At 44.7% G+C, this 19289-nt stretch overlaps 1 protein-coding gene across 1 annotated transcript in view; it reads right to left on the bottom strand.

Moving 5' to 3' along the window:
- LOC126416200 (uncharacterized) overlaps positions 1-19289 on the bottom strand; it is a 117394-nt gene that overhangs the window by 60318 nt on the left and 37787 nt on the right. The window contains exon 2 of the mRNA XM_050083827.1: positions 7230-7481. Coding sequence (XP_049939784.1) covers positions 7230-7481 — 252 coding nt within the window. The remainder of the gene's footprint in view (positions 1-7229; positions 7482-19289) is intronic.

Genomic DNA, 19289 nt, shown 5'->3' with positions numbered 1-19289 from the left:
TATATCGATACTTTTTACAAAAAAAATACCGATATATATCGGCGATATATTTTCCCTCGATATACCGATATCTGAACGGCAATATCAAGTGCCAATACTTTATTTTATACTATATTTTTCTCACAATTTTTGGTTAATATTTCAAGTTGTTCTTTTAAAATTGTAGTAGAAAAAAATGTCTCTGAGCACTATGGGACTTAACATCTATGGTCATCAGTCCCCTAGAACTTAGAACTTCTTAAACCTAACTAACCTAAGGACATCACACACATCCATGCCCGAGGCAGGATTCGAACCTGCGACCGTAGCGGTCGTGCGGTTCCAGACTGAAGTGCCTAGAACCGCACGGTCACATCGGCCGGCAATTGTGGTAGAACATAATTTTACTTTCACTGTGTGAAGATGTCTTACCACATTTTGAACTTCATCATGTCCAATCTTAGTCCCGTAAAACCAACAGCACGACATCGCCTGCACCGCCTCTTCTGGTCTCGGGACCGTAGCGGTTGGCCTCTAGACGAATAGAAAACCGTGGCCTGGTGAGATAAGTCCCAATTTCAGTTAGTAAGAGTTGATGGTATGGTTCAGGTATGGCGCAGACCCCATGAAGCCAAGAGCCCCAATTGTCAACATGGCTCTGCGTAAACTAATGGTTGCTCAATAATGGTGTGGGCTGTGTTTACGTGGAATGGACTGTGTCGTCTGGATATTCGGCTTGTTTGATGCCATTTGCAGCCATTCATGGGCTTCATGTTCCCAAACGACGATGGAATTATTTGGATGACAATGGGCAATGTCACCGACCAGAACTGTTCGTGATGGGGTTGAAGAACATTCTGGACAATTCGAGTGAATGGTTTGGCCACCCGGATCGCCCGACGCAAGACCCATCGAACATTTACGGGACATAATTGGGAGGTCAGTTCGTGCACAAAATTTTGCACCGGCAACACTTTCGCAACTATGGACGGCTATAGAGCCAGAATGGTTCAGTATTTCTACAGGGAATTTCCAAGAGCTTGATGAGTCCATGCCACGTCCAGTCGTCGAGTTGCTGCACTACTGTGGGAAAAAGAAGGTCCGACGCGATATTATGAGGTATCCCGTGACTTTTGTCACCTCAGCGTATAAAATATCTGCACTTATACCAGTTACATCTGTTACTCTATAACGTAAAAAAAGTCCATACTCCACGTGACCATAGCGGAAACAAACTACTCAACCACGCTTGACAGAGAAACGGGCCGCAGCCATCAAGCAGTACTTCAACTCATTGGTTGTCTGCGATCATCATATTTCCTGGGAAACATGAGCGATAAGCAATAAATTGCGGCGATCTGCGTACGTGCGTTCGATGTAAGGGTAGATCTGACGACATGGAACGGATTGCTGCAACACATCGCTAGTATGTGGCACACTTTAAATCGTGTTTTTACTTGGCGAAAGTAATGCTTTCGATTTGCGAAGTATCTTTCATTACTTGTCAGACATCTGCGAAAGTAAATGCTTTTGGTTTTAAAAGTACGAGCTGTGTGAGAAAAGTAATGAACCTGACTTTTTATCTACCTAAGTTTCAATTATTTTCAAACAAGAATACTACTCCCTTCAATGTAGTTCTCTTCGGTAGTTGTACACAGGCAGAGCCTTTGTTCCCGCTCTTCGTAGCAGCGCTCAGAGGCTTCATCTCATAGGGGGTTTAAAATGTCGATAACATTTTTTGAATGTTCTCCAACGTCCCAAAACAACGTCCTTTTAAGACATTTTTCAACTTCAGAAAAGAAAAAAAGTCGAGAGAAATCAGCTAAGGTGAACAGGGGGACTGTAGAACGACAGGTATGCCTTTTGAGGTCTGGACCTCCGTGATGGAAGTGGCCGTGTGCCACAGGGTGTTGTTAAGATGCAACATCCATTTGTCTGCAATGTCCGATCTCTCTTTCCTGAAACTTTAAAGCACATCATGCTAAAATACTTGGTTGACAGTTTGTCCCGAAGAAAAATTCTTAATGCACGATACCCCTCCTATCAGAAAAGCTAATCAGCATTTTTTTTTTGATCGATGGTTAGGTCATTCGAGCTTTTTCGATCCAGGAGATGTCTCAGAGTGCCATTCCTCGCTTTGCTGCTTTGTATCTGGATGGTACTAAAAAATCCACGATTCCTGACCTTCAAATGGTTCAAATGGCTCTGAGCACTACGGGACTTAACATCTGAGGTCATCAGTCCCCTAGACTTAGAAGTACTTAAACCTGACTAACCTAAGGACATCACAAACATCCGTGCCCGAGGCAGGATTCCAACATGCGACTGTAGCAGCAGCGCGGTTCCGGACTGAAGCGCCTAGAACCGCTCGGTCACAGCGGCCGGCTCATCACCTTCGATCAGACGACTGAACCATTTGTGGTCACTGGCAGTCCTCTCAAGAAGATCAACGCGCACGTTTCTTCGATTGTCCTTCTGCTCTGTGAGGTTTCTCGGCACCATTTTGGCACAAACCTTCCGCATGAGAAAATCTTCGGTCAAAATTTGATGCGTGGTGAAAGAGTTTAAGGTTAATAAGTCACCCATCACCCTTACTGCTAAAGGTCCGTCTGGTCTCACAATAGCATGCACACATTCGACTTTTCGTCGGGTTTTTTAAGTGGAAGCTCTCCCTGAGTGAGGTTTACCTTCAACGTGTTCTCGGCCTCCCAAAAAGATTTGTGCCAGCGAAAAACTTGTGCTCTTCACAAGCTGTGTTCCCCTCAGGCCTGTTTCAACTTTTCGAAAGTCATACTCGCGGAGTCTTCAATTTCAACGCAAAACTTGATGGCATAAAGCTGCTCTAAATTCCGCTGCTCCATTTTCGTAACACAACAAAAACAAAACTTCTGATGGTGCTCTCGAAAATCACGTGATGGCTGTACGGAGCTGTAACTCGGACTGAGCATCTAGAAGGGATGAACACACCGCTCTTCACAAGCAGAACAACACAGCGTTGCCAGATTGCTCGCAGTGTTGTCAGCCTCATTCTTTTTCTCGCACACCTCGTATTTTGTAGCAAGCGGCTTGTTATAAGTTGGATCCTCAAGTCTCCACATCATTCCATGTGAAATGGTAAGCTTAACAGAACATTAGTCACTGTCCCTAAAGAACACACTTGAGTGTTGTAGCTTGTATAAAAATTATACCATGCGGAAATGAGACCGTAGGCCGCTGACGTCATGGCAGGGAAGTTGCGTGTATGTATCCGCCAGCTGTATGGAATCAACACAGTGAGAATGGTCAACGTGTAAAATAGCAAATAGCAGCTATTGTTCCGACGTCCACACCGCATATAAAGCTGCCCTGTTTGTTGGTCCATCAATGTGGAGTGTCAGAAGTGTCCACAAGGAACGGTATATCACTCCCAGCCACGTAACACAGCCTAAAAACTGTGGTCGTAAAAAGATCCTAACAGAAAGAGACCAGATATGAGTGTCGTGCTTTGTCCATGACAATCCGTTTTAAACCCGACAGGAATTTTTCGTGATGAATAAATCGCCATGACAAATCCTTTATTTAGATAAAATAGTTCACACGATCGGGGCTGCAGGACGTAAATCAGATCTTCAGGCGCCACAAAAAGAAGGGAAAACTAGGAGGGTGTCTTCACAACCGTAACATTGAAAGGTCTCATACAGATGATTGCGAACGAGAGAGTCGTACCAGTCACGTGAAAAATCCATCGAATTTATAGAGTAGGATGCAAGATCCCGTGTGGGTGAGGCATGAAAACGTTCTCTGAGTCAACCAGTACCACACCGGGTAAACGGGCCCAACCGAAAAAAAAAAAAAAAATAACGAATGTAACAGCAAATAAGCACTCATTGCCAGTCCAATGTAATCTATGAACCAACTGCGAACGATTGGACATATGGCATCGGCTTTAGAAATTAAAGTAAAGTCATAAAAGCCGTAGACTGCGACTTGGTGAACCTCACAAGTAGCTTACCATAAAGCGTCCAGCCCGCCGCATAACGTTGACGGCCGCGAATACAACTCCACTGCTGAACTCGAGCGAGGTGTGTAAAGTAGCAGCTGTGTAAACTGAGCGTACAGCTGCTCAATAAATCACGTTAGAGGTGGACGTGTGACCGATAGTAGTCGTTCCTTTACGGTAGAGAGTAGCTAGTGTCACCTGAAGATAAGTGCGAAGTGACGTCAGATGATGTGTTCACAAATCTCGATGCGACCACGAAATTCGATAGCAGTCGACAAATGAATAACTCTGGAGAGGCCATATTGGATCTACTTACGTATTTTGCTGTTTTCATATTGTAAATTGCGTGTAATGGCACTATGCCGTTTCAAGGCGACGACGAAATGAAGATTTATCACAAACATGTCGCTCTTGGTAAGAGTAGTTGTAATCAGATGTCAGTAAATGACGTAACGGCGGTACAAAGACTTCAGGAAATTCTAAGACGAAATACACTATTAGAAGTTGTACGAGGTCACTGTACTGCAGTAGGTAGAGGCATGGTGTTACAAAGAAGGTTCATGTTCTGAAACACTTTTTATACACTTTCATGTTTGTAAAAGATTCTGGGACTTTCTCATACACTTAACAGAAGAAGTATTTTCTGTAATATTCGATATTATACTGCGTGTCGCAGGAGGAATTGTCAATATTCAGGGATCAAATGAAGAAACAAAGTTCATAAGGACATATGCCCTGTTCCGAATGGTTTATGAGGTAGAATACATTTAGTGTACATATGATTTTGGGCTTGTGGCGTGCACGCATGTGTCTTACCAACCCATCCTCTTTGAGGGCCGGCCGGAGTGGCCGAGTGGCTCTAGGCGCTACAATATGGAGCCGCGCGACCGCTACGGTCGCAGGTTCGAATCCTGCCTCTGGCATGGATGTGTGTGATATCCTTAGGTTAGTTAGGTTTAAGTAGTTTTAAGTTCTAGGGGACTGATGACCTCAGAAGTTAAGTCCCATAGTGCTCAGAGCCATTTGAACCTCTTTGAAGTTTTATTCTAGCCAAACCTAACTCGTTGCTTTCAATCTCTTTACTCGGGATGTCTCCCTACTATTAAATTAGCCTGTTAAACGCACAGTTTTCCATAGTGTGTTGTGACTGAAGTAGCGCGAGGTTTTTATACTATGAAAAACGCATATTATAATGTTTGCTAATTGTTTACAAGTGTACACCTGACAATGCATTGAATAATACAGGAAATAAATAAGAACGTATATTAAATGTGTTCTGTCTTGGAAACCATTTGGAACAGGGCATATGTCCATAAGAAGTTTTTTGCTTCAAATGATAGTTCCTACCATATCCCAGAATATTGACAGTTCCTCCTACGGCACTCAGAATACACATAAGAGCACTCTCCCGACTGAGTTTGTTCGTTCTTGTGAACATGCCAGGGAATTCGGAGGCACAGTCAGAGAGTAGTCACCTGAATCAGAGGCACTTTAACTGCAAAAATTGACCAGAGAAAGTAATAATAAGTGTCATAAATGACTTGCTGATACACGCAATATATTCATTAGAAAATATAGGTAAAGTCGTGTGACAACTTTCGTTTTTTAATCAGACCGATGTGTATACTTTGCTACAAATTGACTTGTTTCCTTTTCTGCCAAAGCAACTATCCGCATTTTTGGATTCTTCAAATCGTTCAAATGGCTCTAAGCACTATGGGACTTAACATCTGAGGTCATCAGTCCCCTAGACTGAGAACTAATTAAACCAAACTAACCTAAGGACATCACACACATCCATGCCCAAGGCAGGATTCAAACCTGCGACCGTAGCAGCAACGCGGTGCCGGACTGAAGCGCCTAGAACCGCTCGGTCACAGGGGCCGACTTGGATTCCTTACGCGCTGTTTCTAGAGTATTCATTACTCAGGTACGGAGTGCACGTAATATTCTGTAAATATAACTGAAAGACATGCACAATGGATATTGTAGCGCGAGTGAAACAACGGACACTGTATAATTAATTGGAATAAGACAACAGAAGGCTTTATTATTCATTCACGTATTTACATCACGTTTTCGTTTCTAAACTGACGTCAAAATGAAATACGTATAATCACTTTGGCAGAAAAAGAAACAAGGTAATCTAATGCAAAACGTACACTTCAGTCGGCTTAAAGAAAGGAAGATGTGACATGTTTCATTTCTTCGCTAGAGCATGAAATGCTGGTTGCGGTAACAGACTGATGCAAAGGGAGCGCACGACGTAACTTATAGCACAATTATTAAATCAACAACCGGTTGCATTACTTCCAATGACGACACCGGGCAGCCAGTGTACCAGACTCACGATTACATTCACATGATGGTGGAACTAAATATAAATGCTATTACAAAAACGACTTCTAGGTGCTCGGGTGGTATCAACGCGATCACTTAGCGTTTCGTTAGAGCAGAGGTCTCAGCTCATCACTACCGCGTTCCGTGTAAGTTTCAGTTGAAACCCCGAAACCTTCCCCTCCCCCCCCCCCCCCCTTTCCGTAAAACTCGATGCGAACACGAAACGCCATAGAAGTCGAGCAATTTGCTTGACGTCACTTCCCGTAAGCTTCAGGTGAAAGTAGATTCACCCCCCCCCCCCCATGGTGCTGCTTGGATAAAATGGCACTGTAGAAATGACTGTGACAATACGGTGCTGTTATTCTCGCGGGCCAGGGAAATCCTTCTCATAGGCAGAATAGTGGCAGAAGAACTCACGCAGTTGTCCTGGCTGGTTCTTAAATTGTCTTTCTTTCTCGTTTTTTTAATTTTTTGTCAGTTTTTGCGCCCTCTCTATGCCTGTGCCCTTGGTGCGGGCCTAACTCGCCACCTCCTCGGTACGATCCTGTTTTGAAACACATTGTATGCTTGCGTGTCAAACAGACCGCTTATCATTCACATAAAGATACTGCGCATGCGCCGGTCGTAATAACCGACCGTAACTGCGCGACGCGGTTGCGCTGCACGTCATGATACCTGGAGCTAGCCCACAGATGGCTCTCTACGCGGGAGGCGGCGTGCCACGGGAAGTTCTCGCTTGGCCTTGACAGCAGCCTTAAGTCCGCATAATCAGTACCACGTTGATGAAGCTCGCTTGGGTGCAGTTGTGAACTGCGCGAGGCGTGACAGTTCAGTCAGCGAGACAGGAGGCTGTAGGTGGCAGCCGTGCCTATGAGCTGAGTTTACGCTCGTAGCAGCAGCGGAGGACGTGTCAGTCGGAGAAAGAACTCACCTGGCGGAGGAGGGCGCGAGACGCGCAGCGGCCGGTGGAAGGCAAGGCACGGGACGGGACGGCTAGGCTGCCGCCGTGCCGCGCACTGCCGGCTGGCTGCGTGGGCGGCACGCCGCGACACGCCGCGATAATCGATCTCTGGCGAGCCCAACGCGGCGCGGCGCAGTCAGTGGGGGCGCTGCCTCTGCCGGTCCATTCAACTCCGCGCTCACGAGTGTGGGGTGGGAGCAGCCTGCCTGCCGCGCGGGTTGCCTGCGCACAGGCGATATAAGCTCCGCGAAATGCGGGACCCGCAGCATTTGAGGCCTGTGAAAGTTTTAGGACTATGTGTCGTTGTTGGTAACACCTTACTGTGCGACGCCCTCCTTCTTTGGCTACATTTTGCTGCAACGCATTAATTTCAAAAGTCCGTCGAAGCTGCATTATTCCTGGAGTCGTTCAACCATCGATACGTACCTTTGTTGTAACCTTATTCGGCGATTATGATATTGAACGGAGCTTTAGCGAAGTAATCCGCAATACATCCTCGCTTAATTCATTAAAAACTGTCAATTGTTACATTCCTTCTGGCATCAATTAGAATAGCAAAAGTTCGTATTAAAATTATTGCAGTTGCTTTTTGCACAGCGACTTTTTTCTCACAAAGACTGTATCAACCAAAGACATAACGTTAGTAGTAGTAGTAAGTCATTATCCGTCTATTCTCTTAACAGATCTGAATTTCCAAATTAGTTTAATTCTTAGTCCAGATTCGGATGTGGCGCATCTATATAGAGAACGACATCGATCATTACTTTTCGTCCAATCATTTTTTGAGGTTATTATTAAACTACTGTAAATATTATTGCTCTATCCCTGCTGACGTCTTTGCGTGTAATAACAAAAAATATATTGTTAAAAATGTTGTAACAGTGAGCAAACAGATCCAATTTTTCTGAAATTACAGATACGCGTGGACTTCAAAAAGGAACCATTCAAAAGCCAAGATCGCACAAAATATTTTTTATTCATGACAACCGGTTTCAACAGTCTTAGCTGACATCTTCAGGTCTTAAACATTGGTTTTGTAGTAAGACATATTAATTTTACACTAAACCTCAAGTATAAGTTATCAAGTGGATAAAACTCAGCACGTTATAAACTTTTTTCATCGATAAAATACGAGGGTTGTCCAGAAAGATGTTCCGATCGGTTGCGAAATGAAACCATAGTGAAAACCAGAAACGTTTTATTTGCATCAGTTAGATACACTTTCCACCTACTTCTCTACATAGTCGCCTCCCCAACTTCGACTGTTGTCGTAGTGTTGTATCAACTTTCCAATATCCTCGTCATAGAAAGCAGCCGCCTGTGCTTTATGCCAGTTATCTGCACTGGTCTGCAGCTCGTTGTCTGTGGAAAAATTTTGTCTTCATAGCCAGCGGTTCTTGTGAGCAGAGATGAGACTCTGGGGGAGACAATTACTAACTGTATTGTGGAAACGCTGCAGGAGCGTCTTCATTGCCCCTGCAGCGTGCGGCCGAGAATTGGCACAAAGAAGGAACTGCTCGACAATTGTGTTATGTGGGCTGCATGACACAGGCGAAATCTCTACCAGGCCCTCATACATGGCGGGAGACGCTTTTCCCTATGCATCTTCAAGTGCTCACTTTTCACTCAAAACTGAAAAGAGCGATGCGACACGATCGACAGACATACTAGAGACACTGCCCAACACATCTGTACGAAACTTTACCGGATTTTCCCAGTGGTTTCCATTTCGCGATACATCGGAACTTACTTTCTGGACAACCCTCGTATTTAAAAACACACAGCAGCTTGTCCAAAAGGCCATGCCCACATACATATTGCTCGCAGATCATGTAACAAGCATCTGTGGACAGTAAGTATATGGGCATGGCCTTTTGGACAGGGAGATGTTGATATAAGAACGTAGGCTTCCGCCGCCGGTGTCATAGTGATTAAAATTCTTCTGGGTATTATGCCGCGTCATTGCTAAAAACTAAGAACAATAATTAACTAAAACCGACATTTCGGCCGAATTGCAACGGCCTTCCTCAGGGCACGACTGGTTTTGCATGGGGATAAGTGCTACTATTTATTACAGACTATCGATATCTGACGTCACTCTTGTAAAACCTTTAATTGGCCCTGTAATGTGATTGGCTAGTCATGACGTAAGGGAAGATGGAAAGAAAGATGCTATACGTGGATGTTGTCATCAACGATTGGTAGCTGTCCGCCAATCAGCGTTCGGCTTCTGGTCGGCAAGTTTTCCTCCTGGTGTGCGCGGAAGTGGACTGACAGTTGCTCTACAGCTGTTTGTGCAGATACGCCCGTGTCCCGTGTAGCTTCTGCCCCGCGACCGCTCGCTGCCCGTTGGACTGGGATGGCCGGCAGCCAGGACGCCGGGAGTTTGTAGCCATTTTCTCTGTTGATGTTGGCAGGCTGTTTAATAATTTCGATCGCCTCCCGTATTTTGCGTTCTCGCATCCACGATTCTTTCGCGAGTACTCGGGCCTCCTGGAACCTGATAGGTTGTCCACAGTCACGGTGGTGTTCCGCTAACGCCGATTTGTTATGTTGTAATCGGACATAGCGTTCGTATTCTGCTACTCGGGCCGGCCGAAGTGGCCGTGCGGTTCTAGGCGCTACAGTCTGGAGCCAAGCGACCGCTCCGGTCGCAGGTTCGAATCCTGCCTCGGGCATGGATGTGTGTGATGTCCTTAGGTTAGTTAGGTTTAATTAGTTCTAAGTTCTAGGCGACTGATGACCTAAGAAGTAAAGTCGCATAGTGCTCAGAGCCATTTGAACCAATTTGAATCTGCTACTCGTAAGCTGACAGGTCTCCCTGTTTCTCCTATGTAGGCAGCTCCGCACTCACATCGTAGTTCGCAAACACCTGCAGTGTTAAGAATGTTGACTACATCCTTGGTGGAACCTATCATTTCGTGGATTCTGTGTTTGCTACGAAAAATCGGTTTGAAACCTCGTCGACGGAGGAGGTTGCCTAGCCGTTCACTGCCGCCTTTTACATATGATAAGTGTACCAGTGGAAGTTTCTCTTCTTTGCCTTCTTCTCGTGCTCTGCTCCCTTTGGCTTTAGCTATCTTGCTTATGATTTTGTCATCATAGCCGTTGGCACGAAACGCGCGTTGTAGCTCCTTTAATTCTTCTTTGATGTTATTTTCATCGCTTATCCAGTAGGCTTGGGCAGTTAACGTATGCACGACAATACTTTTGAGCTGGGTGGTGGTGGCTCTCCGCGTGCAGGTACCGATAACTGTGCGTTGGTTTCCGGTACACTTTGTGTCCCAGTTTACCTTCGGCAGCTCTGTATACTTCCACATCCAGAAATGGCAAATAACCATTGTTTTCGGTCTCATGTGTAAACTTTATATTTTGTGCAGGCTATTTAAGTGCTGGAGGAAGTTTCCCAATCCCGATTACAACAACATAACAAATCGGCGTTAGCGGAACACCACCGTGACTGTGGACAACCTATCAGGTTCCAGGAGGCCCGAGTACTCGCGAAAGAATCGTGGATGCGAGAACGCAAAATACGGGAGGCGATCGAAATTATTAAACAGCCTGCCAACATCAACAGAGAAGATGGCTACAAACTCCCGGCGTCCTGGCTGCCGGCCATCCCAGTCCAAGGGGCCGCGAGCGGTCGCGGGGCAGAAGCTACACGGGACACGGGCGTATCTGCACAAACAGCTGTAGAGCAACTGTCAGTCCACTTCCGTGCACACCAGGAAGAAAACTTGCCGACCAGAAGCCGAACGCTGATTGGCGGACAGCTACCAATCGTTGATGACATGGACATCCACGTATAGCATCTTTCTTTCCATCTTCCCTTACGTCATGACTAGCCAATCACATTACAGGGCCAATTAAAGGTTTTACAAGAGTGACGTCAGATATCGATAGTCTGTAATAAATAGTAGCACTTATCCCCATGCAAAACCAGTCGTGCCCTGAGGAAGGCCGTTGCAATTCGGCCGAAACGTCGGTTTCAGTTTATTATTGTTGTTAGTTTTTAGCAATGACGCGGCATAATACCCAGAAGAATTTTAATCACCAAGGTGATGTCTGTTTTTAAATATATTATCGATGACAAACTTTTATAATGTGGTAAGTTTTAGCCATTTGACATCTTGTGCATGAGGTTCAGCGTAAAATGAACATGTTTCACTACAAAAAAGTTAAAGACCTGATGATGACAGCTAAGACTGTTGTTTCGAATTAAAAATATTTTTTCCGACCTTTGCTTTTGAATGGTTTTTAATAATTAAAACAGATCGTCCTTCAATACTCTCATAATGAGAAAATTCAATCAAAAAGAAGTTAGCGTGTCCTCGCATGCTAAGACCATTGCGCAAGAAGTGTGGACTATTATTAGAAGAGAATACCTGTTCCAGATATCGCGGAGAGAGGGTTTCCAGGTTCAACAATAGAAAAGCCGGACTCGCCATTATATTTGGCCGGACATTTTTTCCCAAAAGCCAAACTATCCACTTAAACAGAAGTAGAGTAACTTGAATATTTTCAATCGTTTATTAATAATGAATTACAATCAGTTTTTGAGAGATCAACGTTAAACATATTTAACTAAAAAGAAATCCGTCAACAGCCCCATAATTAGGCAGCTACGGTAGCATTTAAGAGGTCAGTTTTCTTAATCGCTCAGACTTTTTCCAAAGATAATCTACGCCAAAATAAAGTAAAATTCTTCATTAAACAAAACAAACAGTTATCAGTTCTTCTGGGACGGGAAACTAAAGTATATTCAATAACTTTGGCGACTAATTAGTCAAGAATAACATTGGTTGGTGCATCTATACATCCTTGTGGTATATCTCCTTATTCCTCGTTATGCTTGTACCTCGGGCTTATGTCACTGGCTTAGAACGATTCTTTGACCGGATACGATCGTAAAAAGCCAGACATGTCTCACTAAGGTAGGACACCTGCAGAGACAGTTCTGCTGTGGTACATACATAGATGCATGAATGCATGGGTCTGAAATAGTATGGCAGCTGGAAACGTACTCATAAGTTGAAGTAGGCGGGAAGAACGATTCTTATGGGCGAAACGTCTGAACTGCAGACGGATTCACCGTGAAAGTCTCGTGATATACGGACGAAATGCAATTCCATGTCCAGCTGTAGTCCAATGGTGCCAACAGTTTGAATAAGACCACACAGAAATTGATGATCCTGGCCAACGCAAGCTGAACAAGGCCATCGGCATCGAACACCGAGGACAATATCCTGGCAATCGAAGAATAACATCTGGGTATAGAGATGAGGACGTTCACACAGCGTTTCTCGGATGGCTCCTTGACCAAGGAGCGGGTTTCTGTCGTCTAGGGACTGAACGATTTGCCGAAATTTCCTACCGTTGTTTACAGATACTTGCTGGCTATGTTGAAAAGTCGTGTCATGTACCTGTGTAGAACAGCATTCAATAAAAGATACTTGGACTGCCTTCATAATGAATGACTTAGTTTCTAAAGTCCCCTTGTACTAAATGCAAATCCATCATCTCAATTAACTTTGTTAACAATGAAATAATAATGTCCAAACACCACACGTTCGTACGACGCCCGGCTCCGCACCAATTTCGATTTATGCAGGATGTACTTCGCCCGCGTGGTGGACACGAGAGGCAAGAAAACGAAAGGGGAATTCAGTTCTTACGCCTTACAGAAATTAACCAAAATGTAAGAAACAAACTATTTGTTCTTATTAGTGGGTGTTTCTTATGCGGAAGATACACTGCCCAGTCACATTAATGTGATCAGCTGTCAAAAGCCTGAAGCGCGGACCGCTGCGGGAAGTGCAGGAAGAGAGTCAATGAGGTTCTCAAAGGTGCCAACAGAGCCTCCAGAACCATGGCCAGCAGCGCTACGTTTCTCCGTTGAGGATTTGTGGCCCGTACAGCCCGGTCGGAATCTTCCTACAGCTTCTCCGCTTGCCTTTATATCTGCTGAGTCTCGTGGCTAAGGGACTAACAAAACTCATGCTTGTGCTCTCCGAACCACGCACGTACGCACACGTTGCATAGTCCTGCTGGTAGATGCCACCGTACTGAGGAAAAACTAGCTGCATATAGGGGTGGACATGGACCCAGAGAATAGTTGCATACTTGTGTTGATCCGTTTTTTACCTCCAGAATGCCACGAAAACATTTATGAGACCATAATGCTCTCTTGTACGGCCTGGACCCGTCCGAAAATTGTTGCATGGCATTTGCTTTCATTATATTGTATTTTATGTGAACCGGAGACCTAGAAACGACGAGGAGGCTCCGTCCCCGCCGCAGCCGCAGTGGTTCACAACCCCACGACGACTACCGCAGTCCACCTTACCCCTCCGCCGCCCCACACCGAACCCAGGGTTATTTGTGCGGTTCGGCCCCCCAGTGGACCCCCTCCCCCTCCCCAGGGAATGTCTCGCACCAGACTAGTGTAACGCCTATGTTTGGGTGGTAGAGTAATGGTGGTGTACGCGTACGTGGAGAACTTGTTAGCGCAGCAATCGCCGACATAGTGTAGCTCAGGCAGAATAAGGGGAACCAGCCTGCATTCGCCGAGGTAGATCGAAAACCGCCTAAAGACCATCCACAGACTGGCCGGCTCACCGGACCTCGACAGAAGTCCACCGGGCGGATTCGTGCCTTGGACCAGGCACTCCTTCCCACCCCAGAAAGCCGTGAGTTGGACAGCTCGGCTAACTGGGCGGGCATTTGCTTTCATGCTGTACGTTTCACGCTGTACACGTCGATGGCCGTCTGACAGATGGATTTATCCGAAAAGGCCACCTATCGCCAATCAATGGAAGTCTAATTGCGGCACTGGCGTGAAAATTCTAGCTATTTTCGCCGATGAGCAGCAGTCAGTGTAGGTGTATGAACCAGGCCCCTGCTGTGGAGGCCCACACGCAGCAACGTTCGCTGAACGGTCGTTGAGGAAACACTGTTCTAGTCCCTTGGTCCATCTAGGCGGTCAGTTCCTTAACAGATGCGCATCTCCGTAGCTTTCGTCCACCCCTGTCATTCATGGTCCATGGTTCGCCACAGTTGCATCTGCGCCGGTGTTTGATAGCGCCATTTCCCCATGCGTGGCATATTTTGACCAAGGCGACACGCGAACAGTTTACAGACTTAGCCGATTCAAAAATGCTTCCACCTTTGGCCCGAAAGCCAGTGATCATGCCCTTTCGGACTTCAAATAAATCGCTCCGTTTCCGCATTACAATAACGACTACACTGTTTTCCGCATATCCCCGACACACTTTATACGGGGTGTTCAAAAAGTCTTTTCGCAGTGCCGTATGGTTCTTAGCCGCGCGTGCCGTATGGGTTGTTCGCCTGCTTGAGTTACTTTCCTTCAAGTGGACTCTCCCAACATTCTACTGCTTCGTTTATCTCAGCCTGAGTCAGTAGTATCGTTGGTGTGTGTCGTTACGTGTTGACGTGAACGTTTAAGTTTAGTTCCTTTGTTCGTTTCTTTCGTTTTTGTCACTGTTAAAATGCTAACCATTGAAGAACGTGTGTTTTTAGTCGAACAAGTGTTCAAAGCTGGCGGTAAATACACAGTTTCAGTTCGTCAAACATTTAATTCAGTTTTCCCGGAGACAACACTCCAATATTGTGATACCGTGCGAGATTTGAGTAACAAATTTCGAAGTACGGGTTCAGTGACAGATGCACCGAGAAGTGGTCGTCCTAGCGTTTTGTCTGAGGATAAATTACTCGATATTCCCGATAAAATGTCCTTGAGTCCGAACAAGTCAGTAAGAAAATTCGCCCAGGAAATTGATGTTAGTGTCGAAACGGCCCACACAGCTCTAAGGGAAAAGTTAGAACTTTTCCCATACAAAGTGACGGTCGTGCAAGAACTGAAAAATGCTGATCACGGCAAGAGACTGCATTATTGTCAATGGTTCAAAAATTTCTTTCAACAAAATGGAAGGGATATTCTTAATGATACGTTTTTCACTGATGAGGCATGGTTTCATTTATCCGGGTACGTGAACTCGGAAAATTCTCGTATGTGGAGTACTGCAAATCCATTGTGTATTCAAGAGGAACCACTTCATTCTGTGAAAATAGGAGTTTGGATTGCAATTTGTAGACCTCGGGTTGTGGGTCCCATATTTTTCAACGAAACAATAAACGCACAACGATATCACACTGATATTCTGTACCTACTCATAGGAGAACTTGTGTGTTAAGTGAAATACTGAACGGTTATTTTCAACAAGTTGTGCAACCGCGCATACAGCTCGTGTTTCTATGTCACTGCTTGCTGCTGTTTTTGGTGATCCCATAGTTTCACAGGGACTTTGGCCTCCACGATCGCCTGACCTTACACCACCTAACACCACCTTACTTTTTCTTCTGGGGTGCAGCGAAAGCAACTGTCTACAAAAACCGTCCAAAATCCATCGATGAATTGAAAACTGCAGTATCCACTTTCACTGCTTCTGTTACAGAAGGAATGTTACACCTTGTGTTTGGAAACATGATTAGACGAATTGAATTGTTTATTCAACAACAGGGGGGACACTTTCAACATTTAACACAAAAATTTGTAAGTAAAAATGAATATTCAAGAAATTAATAACTTGTATTTCACTGAGTTTCATTTCGGTATACTCACTGCAGCATACGGCACGCACGCCTAACAATCATACGGCACTGCGGAGAGTTTTTGAACACTCCGTATATCCTCCACTGCTAGTGCTGCCACCTGCGTGTGTGAGAGGTTACTGCACGTTCACATTGAACATAGGCAGTAGTCAAAGGACTGTGTATATGAGTGCTGTAACCCACGTTTTGGAACACTGCAAACTGAAGGATCTACTGAGATTGGTGGAAGTGTAGGTTACAGTTGCATCTATCGATATTCAGCGACTTTGGTCGCCATCGGTGGAGGTTGCCGCGAAACGGGAGAGTGTTGGGATCTGCGATATAGAGTGATGGAAGCCTGCCTCGTTTGTCGGAGAACGGAGTAGGAACTAAACGTAGACCTTGATTTCAGGAAAGAAATTCTACGAATGAGCGTTTGGAGCACAGCGTTGTATGGTGCTGAATCATGGACTGTGGGAAAACTGGAATATAAGAGAGTCGAGGCAGCTGAGATGTTGTGATGTAGAAGGGTGTTGACAGTTATATCGGCCGATAAGATAAGGATCGAGGACGTTGTCCGCAGAATCGCTGAAGAAAGGAACATACAGAAAATACTGACAACAAGAAGGGGCATAATGATAGGACATGTGTTAACACCTCGGGGAATAATATCCATTGCACTTGAGGGAGCTATTGAGGATAAAAACTGTACGGGAAGGCAGACACTGGAATACATGCAAAAAATAACTGAAGAAACACTGTTTTTTAGCCTTGTTTCACAATTTATTATAATGTTATTGAACAACGTAGGTTTCGGGTAATAAGTCCATTTTCAAATACATTACTGATACCCAAAGATGATAATGCAGAGATAAACATGCTGACAAGGCAAAGATAATTTTAACTTCTTAAGATATCGATCCATAGCTTAATGTACAATTACATCAATGACCATTTTTTAACAAATTACACACACTATTATACATTCACCAATTACACTACAGTGACCGGACTAAAGCTATGCATCAGCCAAGATATTTTTAACAACGATGGACCAGCGCCCAAAGTTTTGTTTCTATCCTGGTGTTGTGATCTCATCTAAAAGAGGTGAATAATTGAAATGAGTTTGCTCGTTTAATAATAAGTGTGGGGATATACCCATCTGTTTTTTTAATTTCTGAAATTTCTAATTGGTCGAGTTTGGCCCCCGTTTCCTCTGTGTGTAGGAATTGTACATCTATTGTTTATAGTGATTATTGTTCCCCAATCTCCAGCTTTTGAGGTGTTCCTTAAGACTGGTACAGATTGACCTTCCCGTCTGTCCAATGTAGCAACACTGACGCTCACGGCATGTGATTCTACTGTTCGTTTCGGAGTAGCGCTTGCATCATACGTCTTCAGTTACTTTAATTGAGTCAACTGTGGGTCCTTGGTGAAACATAGTAAATTAACTAAACAAACACTGTTTTTTAGCCTTGTTTCACAATTTCTTGAAGGCAAAGGGTTTCTCTGTGTTTTTCTATGTCTCTCAGATAATAGGTACTTTCTTGTTCAATGCTAAAGACAAATAACCAGCAATCACAAAAAGTGGGGTTTATACAGGGTGTTACAAAAAGGTACGGCCAAACTTTCAGGAAACATTCCTCACACACAAATTAAGAAAAGATGTTATGTGTACATGTGTCCGGAAACAATTTCCATGTTAGAGCTCATTTTAGTTTCTTCCGCCTACGCTAAATGCAGCACGTTATCATGATTTCATACGGGATACTCTATCTGTGCTGCTAGAACAGGTGCCTTTACAAGTACGACACAACATGTGGTTCATGCACGATGGAGCTCCTGCACATTTCAGTCGAAGTGTTCGTACGCTTCTCAACAACAGATTCGGTGACCGATGGATTGGTAGAGGCGGACCAATTCCGTGGCCTGCACGCTCTCCTGACCTCAACCCTTATGGGGGCATTTGAAATCTCCTGTCTACGTAATCCCGGTACCAAATGTAGAGACTCTTCGTGCTCTTATTGTGGACGGCTGTGATACAATACGCCATTCTCCAGGGCTGCATCAGCGCATCAGGGATTCCATGCGACGGAGGGTGGATGCATGTATCCTCCCTAACGGAGGACATTTTGAACATTTCCTGTAACAAAGTGTTTGAAGTCATGCTGGTACGTTCTGTTGCTGTGTGTTTCCATTCCATGATTAATGTGATTTGAAGAGAAGCAATAAAATGAGCTCTAACATGGAAAGTAAGCGTTTCCGGACACATGTCCACATAACATTTTCTTTCTTTGTGTGTGAAGAATGTTTTCAGAAAGTTTGGCCGTACCTTTTTGTAACACCCTGTATAAACCCCACTTTTTGTGATTGCTGGTTATTTGTCTTTAGCATTGAACAAGAAAGTACCTATTATCTGAGAGACATAGAAAAACACAGAGAAACCCTTTGCCTTCAAGAAATTGTGAAACAAGGCTAAAAACAGTGTTTGTTTAGTACTTTAAACATAGCTGCGCTACAGCAACGGTTCCACGTAAATCAGACTAAGAGCAGCCGACCAGTTGCAAAGGATAAAGTAATCTTTACCTAGGTTTCAACACGTGCTCCAAATGGATCCATGTGGAGCATGTGTTTGTTTAGTTAATTTACTATGTTTCACCAAGGACCCACAGTTGACTCAATTAAAATAACTGAAGACGTATGATGCAAGCGCTACTCCGAAACGAACAGTTTGCCACAGAAGAAATATTCGTGTCGGTCCGCAACGAATCAATCAGAAGATTTATGATTTGTCTTTATTCTTTCAAATGTTTCGATGTACAGAGTGATTTTTTTCCATAGTGTACAAACTCCAGTGATTGATCGATGAGAGGATACGGAACGAACAAGATCTAATGAACTTATGTCCGGAAATCCATGGTTTCCGTGCTAAACACCATTTGTTTAATCATACTTGGTTACAGAGACAGCGGTCTAATACGCACTGTACTATGCAGCCACAGTAACAGTATGCATGGTTTCCTCCTAGCGGTGGTTGTGTCCAGTTCACTTCTCTTGCTGACTCATCATGTGGTGGATGTGATGCAGCGTTGTACGCAATGGTTCCGTATTGGAATCGAGACCTTGCCGACATGGTGTTTGCCGGCCGGGGTGGCCGAGCGGTTCTAGGCGCTACAGTCTGGAACCGCGTGACCGCTACGGTCGCAGGTTCGAATCTTGCTGACTCACCTTGTGGTGGATGTGATGCAGCGTTGTACGTAATGGTTCCGTATTGGAATCGAAACCTTGCCGACATGGTGTTTGCCGGCCGTGGTGGCCGAGCGGTTCTAGGCGCTACAGTCTGGAACCGCGTGACCGCTACGGTCGCAGGTTCGAATCCTTCCTCGGGCATGGATGTGTGTGATGTCCTTAGGTTAGTTA

The sequence above is a fragment of the Schistocerca serialis genome, chromosome 1 (genome assembly GCF_023864345.2).
Source record: "Schistocerca serialis cubense isolate TAMUIC-IGC-003099 chromosome 1, iqSchSeri2.2, whole genome shotgun sequence".
Taxonomy (NCBI): domain Eukaryota; kingdom Metazoa; phylum Arthropoda; class Insecta; order Orthoptera; family Acrididae; genus Schistocerca; species Schistocerca serialis.
Note: the sequence above shows the minus strand (reverse complement) of the source record. Positions and strands in the feature narration are given on the sequence as shown.